This window comes from Loxodonta africana, chromosome 11, assembly GCF_030014295.1.
Source record: "Loxodonta africana isolate mLoxAfr1 chromosome 11, mLoxAfr1.hap2, whole genome shotgun sequence".
NCBI classification, from domain to species: Eukaryota; Metazoa; Chordata; class Mammalia; order Proboscidea; family Elephantidae; genus Loxodonta; species Loxodonta africana.
The window spans coordinates 74,707,928-74,719,879 of NC_087352.1; the positions used below are offsets into that span (position 1 = coordinate 74,707,928).

The 11,952-nt window shown below is 37.0% G+C and overlaps 1 protein-coding gene across 1 annotated transcript in view; it reads right to left on the reverse strand.

Moving 5' to 3' along the window:
- Nucleotides 1–10,392, reverse strand: part of ASXL3 (ASXL transcriptional regulator 3) — a 174,875-nt gene extending 164,483 nt beyond the window's left edge. The window contains exon 1 of the mRNA XM_023543899.2: nucleotides 10,316–10,392. Coding sequence (XP_023399667.2) covers nucleotides 10,316–10,371 — 56 coding nt within the window. The 5' untranslated portion in view covers nucleotides 10,372–10,392. The remainder of the gene's footprint in view (nucleotides 1–10,315) is intronic.
- Between the last annotated feature and the right edge of the window lie 1,560 nt (nucleotides 10,393–11,952).

Consider the following 11,952-nt stretch of genomic DNA (forward strand, 5'->3'; position numbering starts at 1 on the left):
CTTTCCCTAGATACATCTCTGTAACACAGGACAATGGTCAAAACAGCCTCCCGCTAAACCCAAACCCAAACCCAAACCCACTGCTGTCAAATTGACTGCCCCACCTAAACATGGTTTAGACAATCTCATCTATTTTCAACAAGCTGCTTCTACAATTGTTGTAACTGTCACCCTCCAAAATTGCCTTTTGGATTAGCTACATTTTGTCCCAGTTTAGCAGCGCTCCCAAGGAATGAGAATTTCAATCTATAACGTCAAAGTCAACAATAAAATGGTGACAGTCCTATGAAGTCCTTAGTTCTCCCATAACCCACAGTATGCTTCCCTCGCTCCCAACATTGTCCTCTAAACAAACAGTAAGAAATTACATTTAAAGTATGTCTTTCTGCTGTCCATTAGGACAGTCCTTCACTCAAAGTAAAGTTATTCTTACCTTTGACAAGCGTAGCAGTTAAACTTCTTCTAAGGTTTTGACTCTTCCAAATCTAGATGGTTACAGAAATGTTTCTTTCATCCTTCAACCTATTTACAATTAAGCTATAAACTGGAAAGAGTCTCAACACACCTATCTGCAGGTGAGATTTTGATCTGAGTATATATGACACAACACTTAGCCAGGAAAGCTGCTTCCCTACCTCTAAGGGGTGGGGGAGTGTTTAAGAGAATCTTATAACCCACATGTTTTTTTGCTCACAATTTTATTAGGCTGGAGCTACATGTGTTTAAGAAGGTTAAGAGCAATTAGGCTGTGAGTTAGACCACAAATCCAAGGCTTGCTATTTGCTAGCTGGATGACCTTTCTCAAGTTACTTAATATCATCTGCCTCAGTTTCTTTATCTATAAAATGTGAAATATAGTAATACCTATCCACCTCGAAGTTGTTGTATTTTTGTTTTCATGTAGGCCACCCAAGGACCTTCTAGTATAAGTAAATGCTCAATAAAGGTCAGGTATTCTTTTCATCATCAAGGCCCTACTCATATCTTTGTATCTATTAATTTGCTTGACAGTACATAAAACATGGTATCTCAACACACCAAGCAAACCGATGGATACAAAAAGGTCAGTTCCACACCTTAATGAGCTTATATTTATAACTGAAAGACAATACTTCTTGACATGTTGGAATATCATATATTTTATGAAGAATTCAAGAGAAATTTTAGAAATTCCTAAATTTAAAAAAGAAAATAATTTTGTACTAGATTTAAGACATGCTTCACAGAGCAGAGGTTAAAAGACCTAATCAAATGGCACTGTGTATTAGTGGGAGAGAAGAATGTCCTGGAACCATACTGTCAAATCCTCAAAAGCAGGGACTACATTGTATTCATCAATATTAACCCCAGCACCTTCTACAGTCTGAGAACATAGTATAGGCTCAATAAATGTTTGTGGAATGAGTATATGCCTTAACGTTTCTACCAAGCCCCCAGGACCTAAGATAGTAAACACAAAGTAGGTACTCAATAGGTATTTAATTTATTAACTTCATGTTATGCTATCTCTCTCTCTCTAAACTTTAATTTCTCTCTGATGTCCTCTAATTTGGCTAGTAAGCACCTAGCATAGCAGTGTACATACACACCTGAGTACTGCCCAGGATGACTCTTAACAGACTGAAAAGAGAGCTGATACCATATATACAGGTCCACAGGCCTTAACTTAAAACAGGCAAAGCAAACAAACAAAAGAGTCAATAGAATAATCACCTGAATTTCAGATGGAATTCCAGTCATGGATTTTCTATTTGATTTTGTGTGGGTGGGCGGGGAAGGAACAGGACAGAAGTCCTTTAGTTATACCAAAAGAATTAAGATTTATTCTTAGGAATTATATGTTGTAACTTCTAGAAAACCTGGCTCAACAAAATATCCTAATTTTTATTCCTCCTGAAAACAAATCAACTATAAAAAGAAGTCTCCATGTCAGCATATCAACTGTTTTGCATTTGAATTATGTTGTCAGTTCAAAACAACGAAGCAAAACGAAAATCATTTAGGCATACAGCAATTAACAGCACAAGCAACAAAATGAAAACGAAGAGAAAAGCACCACTTAGAAAAAATTAAATAAAATCACCCCAGTTAAATGCTTCTTCCTCCCCAGAGATTTTCACCTGCATCTGATAACTTAGAAAGGCTCAGAAACAATGTAATTTTATATCCATTTCTGGTTCTATTTCTGCATTGAAATATTTACAGAGTGCCCAGTGTTTCGGGAATAAATTATACCTAGATCTTGAGAAAGATAAAATCACCCAAATTACCATTTTTGTTCAATTATCTGGAAGAATGGAGAAAGCCTGACAGAATGAAAAGACGTATTAAGCAACGACAATTTCGTAGCTATAATTGAATACCTAAGTGGATGTTGATGCCTTGAGGGTTATATGCAGTCACCACAGCTATATTTTTACCAAAGGCTTCAAATAAAATTCAAATCACTTTATGTTACGTGAGCATACACATTATCCTTGGACATGAAATTTATTAAACCAAGTATTCCATTAATTTACATGTTAGGAATAACATTAAAAAATATGTGAAAACAGAAGTACAATAGTACTTTGTTAAGCATATTGTTATGAACACCTTCCAAGATGAATCAGATATTCAAAATTCCAGAAATGTTGTTATGGCACGCCATGAATTCTAGAAATGTTAAGTTCCAAATCCTAAATCACTATTAATATGGCTTCTATCTGGGAACTGGCAAGAGCTATGTCCCGAACTTATTACATTACTCTGAGGCATTCTGTCTGAAGAGTGCCTCTTTCCCACCCAGCAACGGAACTGTACGACCTCTTAAAGAACAATGTGAGAACTACCAGAAGCACGCAATTGCATGTGTGTGCACGTGTACATACACACAACCCAATACAGACTTCATGCATGCCTTGTGGGGCTCCATTTCTATTTTGCAAAACATGATAAGATAATGAGAGAAACAGGGAAAGGAAAGTGCTCAACTGTGGCTGCAATATCATATGCTTGGCAATGGAGACTTCAAAGCTGTCTGAAGTCAGCGTTGTCTGGTGTTGCACTATGGAGTCGGGACCTGACCTTGTAGGGCAATGTTTCCCATAATTATTTTTTAGCTCAGGAAATGTTTCCACAGTAATATATAATCTTGCCACCTTTATCAAGAATTATTGTAATCATTTTATCACTATGAAAGGAAAAAAAAGAATTTTAAGTAAAAAAAAAAAGCCTTATGTTAGATCATTATATTTTCAAATACCATATTATAAAGTCATTTTTAAACAGTTAGTCACATGCATGTACAAATTATGACTTCTTATTTAACAAGTTTTATACCATTGATTTTAAAACTATAAAACTAATTATGGACAAAAAACATACAATAATGACAAAATTTTAAATGAATATTGTATCGTATTTGAAGGATACCAAATGAATATTTTAAAAAAATGACCAATGAGAAATATCTATCACAATCTTATCCAACTGCAAGGTGTAATGTATACTTTCATCACTCATCTCATAGACCCTACATTTATCAGGGTATCATGCATTTTCCAGCTACCATGTAACTAGAAAAAAGTATCGTACTTGATTTCATCTAATTATCACAAAACATCCAGCAGACAGTAACTTTCGATTCATAACTTGCTAGGTAGAATATGTTCTTTGGAATAGCATGGACTATCACGAAGAAATGCTGCTATAAATGACAATGGTTGTTTGAGGAAATAAATGGATTTGAAAAGTGGGAGACTGGTGGAAAGAAAAGACGAGATAAGGAGACAGTACAATAATCGGGGTACAAAGAGGTAAGCGTTTGAAGAATGGCGGAGAGTAGGGGATACCAAGAAGGAAAGAACTACTTAGGGCACAGAACTAACACTACCTAGGAACTGACTGGCCATGGAAGTCTGGGAGAAGAGAATAAAGAATGACTCTGGCTGAATCTCTAGTCTGAGTAATGATGACAGGTACAGTTTTCATGTCAACTAAGAGCTAGATTATCCTAGAGGCTTACTTACACACACTCACACACACAACTGTATACACACACAGATGTATGCAGATTGCCCTGTGCTCCTATTTAGTAACATCGTCGTCACATACATCCCTCTGTTAGTAGCTGACCTTGCACGCCATTCACCCAATAAGAGAACTAGATGTAACAAATGGCAGAGTTGACGCCGTGAGAGAACACTGTAGTTCTAAAATGGCCCAACACAAACAAACTAGACCACCATTTCAGTATGAAAGGAAGGATAGCAACATGGAGTCTGGAGATAAGAATTGATTTTGCAATAGAAATTATCTGTTTCTTATCTGTAGACAAAACATTTCAGCAGCAAGAAAGAATCATCTCCTACAGCACTAATTAGAAACGTAAATCTTACCAAGAGAAACGCCAAGAAATTTTATTGTTTGTCACTATAGACGGTAATAGAATTTTCTGACATTTTATCCTCCTAGCAAAATACAACATCTTTAATAAACCACAGTACGAAGTGGAGATCCTAATTTCAGCATATCATAACAGAGGTTGCAAAAGAGAAAACATAAAGAAGCCTTAAGACAAGTAGCTAAAAGCAAATTTATTCTATGAATTCTCAGTGGGAATAAAAATTTCCCCATTGAAACCAGAATAATTGCAAAATCTAAGGTTGTCACTGCACATTCCACACTGCAAAATCAAAAACATGCCCATATTTTTAGTAACAGTAAACACAACAGAGATTTTTTATAGAACTTTTACAATTTCCCTACTGTGACACATAATTATAGTCTGCTGCTCTGTAAATAATTGATGAAAGCTAATATAGATTTTTGTAAACTAAAGGCATCTATAGCATTGCAAAAATGTGCCTCATAAATATTGTTTGGCTGGTTGGGTTGCCTCCAACCCAACAAAGGTGTTTTGTTTTTGCTTCATGTTGTCTGTTTTTCTATTTTATGACCATCTCACCCCCATTAGAAAGCTATTTACCTATCATTAAAGAATATAAATACTATATGAGAGTTCATGCTACATTAACAACAGGGATCTTGTCATAATAAAGCTCAGCACATAGAAAATTATCCCTCACTCTGCTGATGGATGGTCGCTTTGCTCTCACTAGGTAAGTGATACAAGCCTCACTCCAGGATCTTGCAGGCCCTGGATAGGTCCCCTATAACAGAGCATACATTTCTTTGGAAGCATCACTTTCATTAAAAATTGCATGAGTAGAGAAAAACACATTCTCAGGCATCAAAGGTCCCTCAGTTCTCTCTGTAAAGAAATAACTTCTGAATAAGCAAATCAAAAAAAAAAAAAAAAATCAGAACCACCCCCAAAATCATCCAAAGCAACCTGGTAACTAGAGTTCCTTCTCTTTTTCTATGTACATATTTTTTTAATTTCTGCAGACAAGATCATATTCTACAGGAGTACCTTAACTACCTGAGGAAGCAGGAACGTTTAGCTAAGTACTCCAAACAGGAATATCAACTATCCATCCAAAAAAGTAGTAAACTGGGATATTCACACTTTATTCCCCTCTATCCAAGCAAGGAACCCTGGTAGCGCAGCAGTTAAGAGCTCGGCTGCTAACCAAAGGGTCAACAGTTCGAACCCACCAGCCACACCTTGGAAACTCTATGGGGCAGTTCTACTCTGTCCTATAGGGTCACTATGAGTTGGAATCAACTTGACGGCAATGGGTTTTGTTTTTTTTATACAAGCAACATAATTACTTCATTGATTATAAGATTTTAATCATCTAGATGCATTCGAAACAGCTATGTCTGATCACTCACTGACAATCCTTAAGCACAAAGTAACAAAAGCCTGTAAATACTAAGAATCAGTAAAGCAAGTATACAGGTGTATCAGACCAGAATTATGCTGATAAAATCTTCTATCCTATTATAGAGAAGGGAAGTAAAAGTTACCAAATGTATTTTCATCTAAAAAAAAAAAAAAGTTTTAGGACAAAAGAATCATGCCGTGATCATATTATTATTTTGTTCAACAAAATCCACATGTTCTTCTGGTAACATTAATATTCATATAAAACCAAAAAATCCATTGCCTTCGAGTCAATTCTGACTCATAGCAACCCTACAGAACAGAGCAGAACTGCCCCACAGAGTTTCCAAGGAACACGTGGTGGATTTGCACCATTGACCTTTTGGTTAGCAGCCATAGCTCTTCATCACTATGCCACCAGGGTTTCCGTATCTCGTTTGAAAGAGCACATGGAAAGTACTTATTTCGGTCTGGCTTGTCCAAATAGAATTTCATCATACACTAACACATTACATCAAAAATATGAAAAAGATACAAAAAAAATGTAAGAAAGTTCTCCTCTTTTTATCATGTCCGCAATGAAAAATATTTAATAAAGCACGTTACTTGAAAACAGGAAAAGATAGCATAAAATGTCAAGAATTTCATCTCAGCCAGTAAAATATCCCAGGTACTAAACACATTCAAATATCCACATCAGCTTGACCTAAATTACCTGTGTATTTTTTATTGCAATTTATATGTTTAAACCAGAGGTTCTTAGTGTCTGAAAACAAGCAACAGCAGAACAGCCATACTTGTTCACAGTCAATCTGCTAGAGACTATCAGGATCCCCACAAAATTGTTACATTCCTTTTGATTAAAAAAAAAAACTATTGACTAGGATGACAAACAATGTGTTAAGATTAAAAAGAAGCTTCTAACTCTGATTGCAAATAAAAGTCATCACTAAGCGTCAGCAGACTAGCATCTTGGGAATGATGACCATCTAGTCAACACATGCTTATTGAGTCGCTGCTTAGCACCGACAGTGTGAGCCAACCTGCCCTTAAAGAGCTCTGCCCTTAAAGACCAGAATGGAAGACATTCAAGGATACCATGACAATACAGCCAGGTCAATGCTTTGAGAAGCCTGGCCTGGTACACAGAGAATGAAGTACCCCAGAGTACTTGAAACATGTAGCCTTACTGAAGTCCAGGTTGGAAGGATGATGGATAAAGACCCAATCTTCTCTCTTCTAGAAATGCTAGGTAGAGTGGTGAACCGTTTTGGCGGAGACTGAAAATATCTGCCTCTCATCCATAAAGCAGACCACCAGAGGGCTACGGCCACATAAGTAACAATCACAATTACTTCCCTGTATTGAATCAGGCATATCACAAACCTGCACTTATTAAATAAAGACATCATTAATAAATGCCTGGAAATTTATCAGCTATGCTTAACATTACTTAAGAAAAATACATATAGTTACACTTCATTTCTTCAGCTACCTTAAATATTTGGAAAACGCCTGAGAACTTGGAAGGGGCCAAAACATTACACTAAGTAGGCAAACTAAATGTCAGAATCTAAGCTCTAAAATAACATGTAAAGCTTATGGCAAAGTCTCAAAAATTCATTCAGAATCTATATATTTTTATTTTAGAGGTGATTCTAATAAGCTAGAAAACAAAAGGGGAAGAATAAAAAAAAAAATAGACACAGATAAACCAGACATAAGGAGCAGGTCACAGATTGACAGGAGAGATGAGATTTACAGAAATAGAATGAAAAGAAATGAGAACATAAAATGTGTAGTCATCTGACAGCGCAGAGCTGATTTCACAGAATAGAACTTAAATAGAACCATGTTCTCTTTCTTTGCCTTTTTCCTTTGCTTTCATCTTGTGAATTCCTTGCAGTTGCTTTCAGTATCAGTACACTGGTTCATCAGTATTTGTAACAACAAATCCGTTCTTCCTTTACAGGAGGATACGATGATGACTGGGGTGGGAGGGGTAAGGGGAGTGTGCATTTAGAGGAATATCCATTACTATCAGGCTGATTCTTACTCATGGCGACCCCACGTGTTACTGAGTAGGACTGAGCTCCCCAGGGTTTTCTTGGCTGTAATCTGTACAGAGAAGCAGATCGCCAGGTCTTTCTGCGTGGTGCTATGTGTGGGTTGGAACCACCAAACTTTTGGTTAGTAGCCGAGTACAAAGAGGGTGCACCACCTAGAAGCTATTTAGATGAACAGGACATTATAGTTCTTATTTTAATGTTCTTTAATTACTCTTTAAAGAAGCTGGTTGTTTTGTTTTGCTGTTTGTTAACCATGTATGCATAAAGACCCTTAATACACCATACTAGGCAGACCAGCATTCTGAAAAAATATGAAATAATGCTGTTACAGTAATAAGTGTAATTAAAATGTTGTTCAGTGCCACGGTGCAGAAATGTTGTATCTCAAGGTCTCTAACAACCAACAGCAGCATCGTCCCTCCTGTGGAGAAGAATATCTTTTTTTTTTAATTGTGTTTTAAGTGAAAGTTTACAGAGCAAATTAATTTCTCATTAAACAGTTAATACACAAATTGTTTTGTGACAATGGTTGCTGGAGAAGAATATCTTAATGGACAAATTTCAAATATCTGCTTCTAGGAGATGCTTTTTATGTCTGTGTTGGCAGATTGCTCTGGCACAAAGCCTATACTTGACAGGAATTGATATCCTTAGATTCTTACCCCTCTTTTCTTTTGGCCATAGTGCAAACATTTCCAATGCTTTCTAAACGGCATAAATACTTTCAGGGCTTTTAACAGGAAGCAAGGAGAAAATTAATTTCCAAGTCTCCCCATTTTGTTCTCTAACTCCTCACCCCAACATCTGGCTTTGTAAGAAAAGGATCTCTTCTAACGGAGTTAGCTACCGTCAGCACCTTCCCTTCCTACTGTTCCCTCCACTTTGTGTGGGTACAATTATTGCAAACCCAGTGGACTTACAAGAGCTCAAGCTATTTCTACAGAACAGGCAGAAAACCACCACCAAAACAGAGATGGACATTTGAGTATAGATGTCCTATGCCCCACTAGATTGTGACACTCACCTATCTAACATTAAAGGATACATTTTAAACAACTAGAGGTCAACGTTACTATAGGGCATTTTATAGGAAGTCAGCCTCAGGAGGATATTCACTTCTCTCTGTAGTACCATATCAGGATCAGGCAAAACATTCACAGTGTAGCTCAGTGGGTTCAGCTTTTCACCAAGTTGTAACTATTGAATGCTCAATGGTTTCCAGGTGAACAATCTCCTGCTGATTTTATGCATATATGACAACCCTGTGGTTATTTTAACCTACGAAATCCTTTTTTTTTTATACCAAATATCATCTATATCGTCTATATTGGTGGTTATAGCCAGAACTAAAATAAATAAAGAAAAATAAAGGATCTTCATGGATAAACCAAATCTGGTATATTCATACAATGGAATATCATTTGGCCATAGAAAGGAATGAAGTGCTGATGCATTTTACAACATGGGGAGGGGAAAAAAAAAAAAAGCAAACCCATCGCTGCTGAGTCAATTTCAACTCATAGTGGCCCTGTAGGACAGAGTAAAACTGCCCCATAGGATTTCCAGGGAGCAGCTGGTGGATTCAAACTGCCGACCTTTTGGTTACTAGCTGAGCTCTTAACCACTGTGCCACCAGGGCCCCACAATGTGGAAGAACCATGAAAAATTAGGCTAAGTGAAAAAAAGCCAGTCAATAAGGCCACTCTGACATAATTCTGTTCATATGAAATGCCCAGAATAGGCAAATCCATAGAGACAGAAAGTGGACTAGCAGTTGCCAGGGGCTCAGGGGAAGGGAAATGGGGGTAACTGTGAATAGGAACGGGTTTCTTTTTTTTTTTTTTTTTTTGAGGTGATAAAAATGTTCTGAATTTAGATAGTGGTGATGATTGCATAATTTTATGAATAAACTAAAAACCACTGGATTGTGTACTCAAAGAGTGACTTTCATGGTATGTGAATCATTTCTCAATAAAGCTGCTTTAAAAAAAGAACTAACAGCTGATAAATGATACTCCAAGGAGAACATTCTAAATATAAGAGCACTCAATGTTCACCTGCATTCATTGGCACTTCGAATTTTATCAGAGGGAGCTCATTTTTACATCTTGCGATCTATCTATCAAGCCTGTGAAAGTGCTCCCCTTTCACGACTCATATTCAGAAACACAACCTTCTCTTATGAGAAAGAGAAATAGGAATAATGCCAGTGAGGGGCCAGGCCATACAGTGCCGCTCTTTGTTCACAAAGTGCATTCTCTATTAATCCATCTAATGCAATTTATTAAGCTAACAGGCAGTTCCAAGGAAATCCTGGGTCATCCAGATCTTTGACAATCACAAAAGGACTGTCAGGCAGTTACTTAATACAAAATCAACTACAATATCAAAATCTAGATACATCTATTGCTTTGCAACTACTGGCAATTATCAATCAGTGAAAACATAAAAATTTTTAACTATGAATACTGACCTTGTTTCTTTTAATCCTTCTTTCTGAATGACTTCCAAGATCTGCTTTGCTGTCATTGGTGAGTTGGGGTGTTTTTCTAGTGCCTAAAAAATAAAAATAAACATAAGATTCCGAGATTATTGCAAGAAATCATACAACATGAAAATGTGTGACTCATGCAATGTGCTTAAAATTTTAAAACAGAATGAGCTGTTCTGTCAGAACGAGGTCCCATCACACAGCTCAGGTGTCCAAAAGAAGAATGCAAACGTTTTCTGGACATTTATGGCAATGTCTGCAACATATAGGGGCCATTCTTCAAAAAATGTCAGAAAGGCACACACATCAAAAAAAAAAAAAAGAAATGTGAAACCTAAAGAAACCAAGTAAGTAAATAAATATAATTTCCTACATTAAAAAAAATGCTAATTTTTTTGGTGGATATGTTTATAGGTTGTAAAATGTTTCCTACGTTTCCAGAACCTTGGAAACATGGAGCCTGAATACTACCAATAGCAGGAAACAAAGGGCTGGTCAGAAATAATAATCTCAACCAGATTCACATTATGATCAACCTCTTTTATACTTAAAAAGTATATAAGGAAAAAAAAAGTCATGGACAAAATGTTGAAAGAAGCCCCTGTATCTCATCACAGTGTGTTTTCCAGTTCAGCTCAGTTTCCTTTCCTTTGCCTTTTAATTAAATTCAAGTAAACTCCTTCCTCTTCCCATTCAGCCCGTCTCAGTTTTACGAACTGAGTCTCATTTTCCTTCTCTCCCCTTCTGCCCTACTTATCTTTTTGGGAAGGAGGAGTTTTTTAAACAAAGGTTCGGGGAATACATGGGATAGAGTTGATAATTCTCATAGGCATTAGACCATCAGCCCAGGAAATCAAGTTCCTTTATTTATCTAGGGATTTAATTACATGTAGTGAGAGCAGTAAGTAGCAGTTCCCACACTGCTCACCAACTTGGACTACAGGGACCACGTCTCGGTTCAAGAACCAAGTCTACACACATCCTCACAATGGCCTCCTCTCCACGGGTAGATGACACCTACTTTAAGATGTATAGGAGCTTCATGTACAAGTCATGGCCCCATGCAACTTAAAGATCCTACAGATTCTAATCTATGATTATAGACAATAAGGGTCATTGTTATTAAGAATTAAGAAGGCCACCCTAAAAACTAAAAATTAAAAAGGCTTCCAAATCTGTTCAAAATAGCTCTGTGATCTCGCCTACTGCCAATGGCCAAATTTCAACTGCTTCACTAGCAAAGGCTCTGCCCATCTAGGTCCTCCAATGAGTTACACACAGTCTGCCCCCTTTCCTGTTAGGATGGCTTTCATGCTCTCCCCTTGCTGTTTCCCAAGTAATTTCCCCATTTTTTTTTTCCCAGTCCTGATTACCCCATTCATGGTAGTTGGTCAGTTCTTTAAAGAATACAGAAATATGAGCCACACTAGAAAGATCTGGGAGAGGTAAGAGGAGAGAGTATCACAATATTATATCAGTAGGGAAGAAGGAAAATGGTTCTCACAGATGAGAACATCGGAGAGCTGAACTAACAACTGGGAAAGGGAGAAAAATAAACACAGGCATAGCTGTACGGGGAAGAGGAATGAACTGCAAAAATATTGGGGGGGAAAGAGGCA